We start from the raw sequence: 8,290 nt of genomic DNA on the forward strand, positions 1-8,290 counted from the left end.
TATTGATATTTTAGTTAATTGCCTTGCATTGCGATGATATTGGAGCAGTATTTGAACACGACTATTTATTTATGCAGGTTACGTATGAACAATTATTTATGATCGTCAATAATAAAACAATGCTTGATTCTGAATTCACATTTACAATCAAGGGCGAGAAACCTGGCATAAAACTAATGTACTCTTACGAATTAGCAGGCATGGTGAAATAGAAGTAGGTTCTTACATTATAATGTTCACACTAACATGTAGTTGATCAACCACAATAGACAAACAAAAGATTGCACATTTAACATTTAGAAAAGGTGGATTCGGTGTTTCCGCTAAAAACTTCAATTTCTTTTTTATTACTAAAAAAATAATTGTTTGATTGATGAGCTGTGACGAACAACGTGACATACACTCTGTCCCACTGAATTAGTACTTCCATGGCGCAGGGTGGCGTGTAATGACTGTTATCATAAAAAAAAAAATTAAAAATTTGGAATAACGTAAGAACATCAGGCGGACTGGGACCATTGGCGTTTTTATTAACTGATTAACAAACAAACAAATAAAAATATCTTTATTCATATAGGTAAACACGTACACCTATGAACGTCAAAAAAAATTAAATTAATCATAAAATTTTTACATTTACTACCAGTTCGCAAGTTAAGGGCGTGGAGCGGACAATAGTGATTAGGTACTAAGAAGAGTTAATCTGTATTTAATAAGCTTATAAGCTTTAGTTACCTATGATATTTTTACAATTTGAGCGCGCTTTTTAGACAAATAAAAATCCTATCCTATGAACTAAATCAAATAGGAATATATATATGTATATATACCCTGTCCAAAGTCAAGATACCGCTTAAACCCCACTTGAGGCATTTTCTCCGCTCTGATTGGTCGTAACAATATTCGTACTTTTATTCGTTAAGTAATGATTCTAAATTATTAAACAATTAAATAAAACCAAACAAATCGAATAAACTCAATAAAACCCTTAAAATAAATAGAAGAAATCTCGTTTATTAACCAAAGTAACATTAGATAATAATTAACGATCAATTGACTCGATCAAGAACACTTCTCAATACTAGCTACTGATATTGATATCACATCCTCGTTTAAAATAGGAATCTACTTTTCTAGTTATTTTCTTCTTAATATTGTATGCGGAGCGACGGATTCCTGAAAATGTTTAATATTAAACCACTATTGCACAAAGACTTGAAATTTTGATATGTAAGATAAAATGCTGCTTCGGAGGATTTTTCATATACAATAAATTTCTTACGAAGTTTTCAGAATAATAAATCGATTTGGAACTCATATTATTTATAAACAGAGTATTTCCAATTTACTTAATATCTTGATAATTCAGACGTATATTATAAGCGTTTTCACTTTAGTTTCAATAAAATTGTACGTACAGATTTCGGCATTCAATGTTACTTGCTATTAATAAACAAACATAATATAGACCAACGTGATTTCCTAGGATCAAGCCTTAAATACTCACCATGAAACAGCGAATACAGCTAGTTTAGGCTGGAGTTTTTAAAGTAATACTATAAGAAGTTTTTAAATTGTTTTCAATTCAAAAATAAATATATCGACAAATTAGGATTTCTGCTGAATAGGGTAATTACGTAAATAACGTAATACATAAATAAATAATATATATATATGCGTTAAACAAGTTTTTTTTTATGTTTAATACTCGCGTCAACTTTATTAGCCAGCTTGTTATTACAAGTTAATAAAGTTGACGGAAAAAGGATTTTAAATTGAATTGATAAAACAAGGACACGGCAGGGCATATACCTACAGCTTAATTCGGTCAATGTGAAAGCAGAAAACGTTATGCAATGCACAGGAATATTGCAAATTTTTGTTCACTTTGTGCCTCTAATGACCTGCACAACTTGCGTATTCATAGAGATAACTTACAACTTTAGATTTCAGCTCCCAAAGTTTAATTTTACCTATTATCCAAAACTGTGGGAACATTTTGTTATTGCATAATTCTTTGATTTTGTTATTATAAATTATTTACAAAACATATTTAATTACGTCCTAAATATCGGACGCTGCAGCGGACAGTGGATTCACTAGATGTTAAGTGATACGTGACGCAGTCACCTGTTGCCAGAAAGTTCGTAAGTTCGTTGGCGGCTTTTTAAGAATTAGTGCGTTCTTTTCTTTTATTTTCTAAGTCGAATAGGTACGAAAATACTTGTGTGGTTCCACGTGTTCGTGGTGCGCGGTATAAACTGCATCTGTAAAAGGCTTAGTTGTGGAACGACGGAGTTAGAGGTGATACGGGTGAAATTTTGTATTTTTCGTTGATGTCCGATGATGAAACTCAGCTGTAGGTATTAATCCGAACAAATCCTCTGAGAAAGAGACCGGCCGGTAGTATTCCCAGCAGTATTAACCGCATAACAATAAATGTTGCTAAGTTGAAGGGAAGAAAGATTGTACTAAAAGACAAGTATTTGTTGTATTCAGTTAAAACTTCATAACTTTCCGGTATTTATTGAATCCTTACGACTGACAATTGACTGCCTTTTTGTCAATTGAGTAAACCAATGATATATCATCTCATGACTTATAGTTGTTAAAATAGTCACCGGTCACCGAATCATTTTTAAAGTATTTTATTTCAGACCAGAAAGAATTTACACGATTTAGGAACTGAAAATTATAAATTTAAGAAAAATGGAAAACCTATTAGGGGGCGTCCATAAATAACGTGAGGTGTTTAAGGGGGGGAGGGGGTCGAGTCAAATCTCATCTAATCTTACGTTGGAGAGAGGGGGGGGGGTCTCGGCAAATATCACGCAATTTTTTTTCTGATTGAAACAAAAAAAAATTATACTATTTTGGTCCATTTAATCCAGATTGTACATGCTTAAGATTTAATCTTAAGCGTAATCGTAATACGATTAAGATCACTAGTCGTAAATAAAAGCACGAAGCAAATTTATTTTTTTCTTTTTACAATACTAATACAACGCGTTTACGTAAGAAACTCACATTTTGAAAAATCTCACGTGAGATTGGGGGTTGGGGGAGGGGGTTGAATAAAATCTCACGACATCTCACCAGGGGGGGAGGGAGGATTAGAAAATTAAAAAAACACCTCACGTAATTTATGGACGCCCCCTTATGCTTGAATAGAGTTTATATTATTAATAAATAATTATCATTTCTGTATTGTGTCTAAAACTATAATATCAGAAAATTATAAAAAAAACTCGTGGGTTTCCGCTGAACGCATTGAATGCAGTGGCGAGTGGTGTGATCGTATTTTATAAAAATTTAAAATTACACCCAAAGTATGCTTAATAATGTTTTGCTTAATTTTACAGTCTAAAATTAGATTAATAGAATTAGATAATTTCGGATATGGGCGAAGTCTAAAACTTAGATAAAACTACATGTTTCGACAGGTTTTTGTTAATGGTTTCATTAGTCACAAAAATAATTATAAAAAAACATTTAATATGTTTTACATGGGTTATAACATATTTATATTATAGCACTTTTATTTTAAATGATAAAACGGAGGAGCTTTATAATAATTACTTAAACTTACCTATACGACCGATTATAACTATCATATCCAGATCCAATACGGATAAATATCATATCTATAACATATCTTCTACATCTAAGCAATTCTCGTTTTATGATATTATGTTTTCAATTAGATTTATGTAGTATTAACTAATTTTCCTTGACCATAAACTCGAAAGTGCTTCTTCGAATATGTTTTTTTGGATTTACGTGTTCGAAATGGGTTAGTACGATTATTAAATATACGTTAGAAATTTAGTAAAAGAAGGGTAATTTCAATTTTCCTTTCGCTTCTTTTGCTGCCAGTGTCAGATGGCAGAAATGTAATATATTACGAACGCTTGATTAAAAGGGTAAAAGGCTAGCTATGAACAATTGTAAAAAGAAATTCTTTTCGTTCAAAATTCGAAAGTGTTTTTAACAATCTAAACGAAAAAGTTTTAATTTTAACCCAGTTAGGATGTTACAAAATACGCCTCATGACGAAAATTTGTAGGTTTAATTCCCGCCTAAATAGTTTGTAAATGATCATTAATACCTATTATAATTGAAATAAACACAAATGCTACGGGGACTACAAAAACAAAGCCACTGCTACGGTAAAGGAGACATTACGAGTTATATAAATGAAAAACTAAAGGGCTCATTTTCATTTATCACTACAGAAACTGACATTTTACATTGTCTTCAAGTGTAGAATCGGTAACATTTAGTTTTTTTATTATTAACTAGTAACTCAACTAACGTTAGGTTACATAACCGGTAAGGAAAAATAAAAAAAATTTTCTTAATTATGTATTATAAACATCAATAATTGAATTACCTTTTGGTTGTCGTTAGAATTTATAATACCTTATATAATGGTGTTCATGCGCAATATAGGTTGGTTAATCCACTTTTACTTGCCCGGGAATCGGGATATAGAGTTACGCACGTGCCTCACACATGGAGCGGCGGATTACGAGCTGAATTTCTATTATTAGATATTTGCATTCACAAATGCAGAAAAGCAAAGAATAATCTTTTTGCTGTTACCATTAATCCTATAGATAGGTAAAGGTTTGAAGTTATGATTATGAATTATATTAACAGATAACAGAAGGGTAAACATTGGGCAAAGAAGTATTAGTTTTGTTGGATGTTGAAGTATTTTCTAACTAAATAATTATTTCAGAAGAAAACTTCATTAGCGTCGTTGAATTCTTTTTGGAATGGGTAAATATGTTAAACTAGCGTCAGGCTAGCGTCAGACACGTGAACTGATCGAAAATTCGTAAGACGGATGGAGAGTAGACAGATGGCGCAGCGAATTTAATGTAATATAAATTGTCATGTTTGTGTTCGATAGCACAATAAATAAATATTGTATTCTACCACATAAATGATAGTATTTTTATACTGATAAGTAAAGCAATTCGTGCAAAATTATTGCCTAACCATTCTAAAATATCAAAAATGCACAACGTAATATTCAAGTTTTCTTTCTGCCGGCACTCCCGTCGTTTTCTTATTTGGATTGGACCATGATATTATGAAATATTAGCTATATTAAGCAGAGATATAGATAAGCACTTATTTTGGTGAAATGTGCGAGTACAACCTGTACGTAAATGTACGGATTCGAACGCACGACTCGCTTTGACTAGGCGATTTTCGTATCATTTTCGGTTTGGTATTTATACTATTTAGATATGTTGGTGTGGAATTATCAGTATGCTCTTCCATACTTTGTAGAGTAACAAAAGCCTGGTAACTTATAAATTAATAAGTGACCTCTTGGCAGGCGCCTAACAGCGCTTCACTGTAGATAGCGGCTGAAGGTTAATGATAAAAATAAGTATCTACTTTACCAATCAGCAAAACACTTATAGGCTAATTACTTACGTAATTTTATAATTATATTAGCATATATAAATATCATATTATAACATAGACCACTACAAAATACTTAGCGATTCCAATAAAATAATTATCTAATCCAAGATATCAGGACTTACAGAAGCTTACCTTTTGAGTGCAAAACAAAGCACTCTAGATAGCTATAGCTAATTAGTATAAATATGTTTCCGGAAATATCTGTGCAGACGTGGCTCGTAAGTCAAAATGGCTGGTACTAAATGTTTGTTAGTTATTCTGTGTACCCTGGCAGTAGTTTCGCCGAAATGTTTATCAGATATTGATAATGCCAAACAAGAGTTAGAGGCGTACATAGATTTCAAAATTCCAGATATAAATCCTCGGTATAGGCTGCACTACCACGTCACTCCGCCGGTTGGGTGGATGAACGATCCTAATGGCTTTTCTTACCACGATGGAGAGTTCCATCTTTTCTACCAGTATTACCCGTATGACAGTGTGTGGGGTCCCATGCATTGGGGTCACGTGTCTAGCCCTGATCTTGTCCACTGGAATCAACTGCCAACGGCTCTTTTACCGGAAAACGAACAATGTTTCTCTGGTTCCGCGGTGAGCATAGGCGATACTATGGCTTTGATGTACACTGCACATGAGGTTACAGATAAAGAACCATATTATAATGAAAGTCAGTATCTCGCATTTAGTGATAACGGCATTGATTTCTATAAATACGAAGGCAATCCTGTTCTACCAGCAGCTCCAAATGGCTCACCAGATTTTAGAGATCCCAAAGTATGGAAATATGGTGACGAATGGTATGTGGTACTTGGCAGTAAGACACTGGATCAGCGTGGTAGAGTTCTTTTATATAAGTCGAAGGATCTTAAAGAGTGGGAATTTTTAACAGTACTGGGAGAGTCACAAGGAGACATGGGATACATGTGGGAGTGCCCTGACTTTTTTGAACTCGATGGTAAGTTTGTTTTACTGATGTCCCCACAAGGAATGAAAGCAGAAGGGGACCGTTACAAAAATACTTTCCAGAATGGATATATTATTGGTAGCTTTGACTACGAGACCAATGAATTCCACCCCGAAGTGGACTTTCAAGAAATCGACTTCGGGCACGATTTCTACGCTGCACAGACAACAGAACATAATGGAAAGCGGTACGTTATTGCATGGTTTAGCATGTGGGAAGTTCCTCACGTAGAAGACGTGGACGGCTGGTCCGGAGCAATGACGATTGTGAGAGAGTTAAAATTAGTTGATGATCGAATATTAATGAAACCATTAGACGAAATGATAGACTTACGCCATCACACTATTCTGCACGGACGTCTGAGGTCACATGAGGTGACGTCTCTGCCACAAGCGACCGAATTGATTGTTGAAGGAAACATAAAACAAAGAATTGAACTGTATCTTCAAGGTGTCGATGGTGGTGGTAAAGTTTGGGTGCGATGGGATCCTGCTGTTGGTAAAGTAGTCGTAGATAGAGGAGCTGGAGATATCAGACAGGTTGAATGGTCACCAATCGGGTCCACAACGTGGAGAATATTTCTGGATGCGAGTAGCTTGGAACTATTTTGTGGGGAAGGTGAGGTAGTGTTCAGTAGCAGAGTTTACCCATTGGGAGGATGGAAGTTGACTAACTTAAGTAGTCAGTCTCTAAAAATCGAAGCATATCACTTAAAGCGAACTGTTCCAGCTTAAATAATAAATGTTAGATGCTTTAATTATTAAATGGACTGAAAGTATTGTAAATTATTAATTAAATTATTAAATTGAATGTTAGTATATGTAACCTTTATTCAATGAATTATTTCGATAAAAATATGTTTTTCATCTCACATTTTTACCGTTTATTCTAACGTGCGGCTGTTCAACGTTGCGTATAGATTTTAATTTTGATACAAGAATCCAATAACCACATAAAATAACAAACTGTGAATATGTAATTTTCCATAAATTTCATAATAAAAATTTGATAAAGTAATGTACCATGTGTGTTTTGAATGTAACATTAAGTTACGTGACATTTTCTGACACTTTATTTTTTGTATATTACTGTACTTAAGTCTTGATGGAGGAATCGCGATTGAAAATCTTGAAAGAGGATGAAAGTGAGTATAGGAAAAACAAAATCTATGGTTGCAGCGTTGCATTTCTTTATGTGTAGTCGAGAAATCTCAAAAGAAGCTCGACTGGTAGTGAATGTGGCAGAACCAGAGAATGCTAATTAAATGAGAGTGAAGAAGTATGTGTGGTATTACATTGATTAATAGAATAACAAGTAGTGGGAGTTGTATGGGTTATAAGAGATTGTTATGACAAGGATTCAAAAGGGAATGCTTAGCGGTTTGGCAATGTAGAACGGAGACAACCGTGGACGGGGAAGCCAAGTTGTAATACATAAGTGGACTAAATATAGAAGATAATAAAGAAGGGACTAGTTAAAAGCACCTTTACCGACGGGCATGCACGGTGAAATGTCATGAATGTCGATAAAGCAAGAGTGTTATCAGGACCGTAGAAAGTGGAGATCCGTTGTTTCTGCCCTTCCTATATCTATAAATATTGTGTAAATATATGTTTATAAAGCCTTTAAAATAGCGCAAGTCTATAGAAATTTCCAGAGTGATAAAACGAGTAACGCAACGGCCATTTCGTTACAAAAGGTAGCGCTTCAGATTTAGCGTTTTGTTAGGGAGAAAAACTCACCTTTCTAATTTTCAAACATACTTTTAAGTCATATTAAAGGTCATATTAAAAACCAATATGTGTTGCCGAAAAATGTGTTTTTGATGAGCTATATTTTACTTAGATTTATGACTACTAAATATTTACTTATCTCTAACTA

The 8,290-nt window shown here is 33.8% G+C and overlaps 1 protein-coding gene across 1 annotated transcript; it reads left to right on the plus strand.

Moving 5' to 3' along the window:
- Positions 1–5,641: 5,641 nt before the first annotated feature.
- LOC110997641 (sucrose-6-phosphate hydrolase-like) lies at positions 5,642–8,043 on the plus strand. The gene has a single exon (XM_022265886.2). It carries the CDS (start codon positions 5,674–5,676, stop codon positions 7,141–7,143), a length of 1,470 nt encoding a protein of 489 aa, XP_022121578.2. The 5' UTR covers positions 5,642–5,673; the 3' UTR covers positions 7,144–8,043.
- Positions 8,044–8,290: the final 247 nt, after the last annotated feature.

This window comes from Pieris rapae, chromosome 17 (assembly GCF_905147795.1).
Source record: "Pieris rapae chromosome 17, ilPieRapa1.1, whole genome shotgun sequence".
Lineage (NCBI taxonomy): Eukaryota > Metazoa > Arthropoda > Insecta > Lepidoptera > Pieridae > Pieris > Pieris rapae.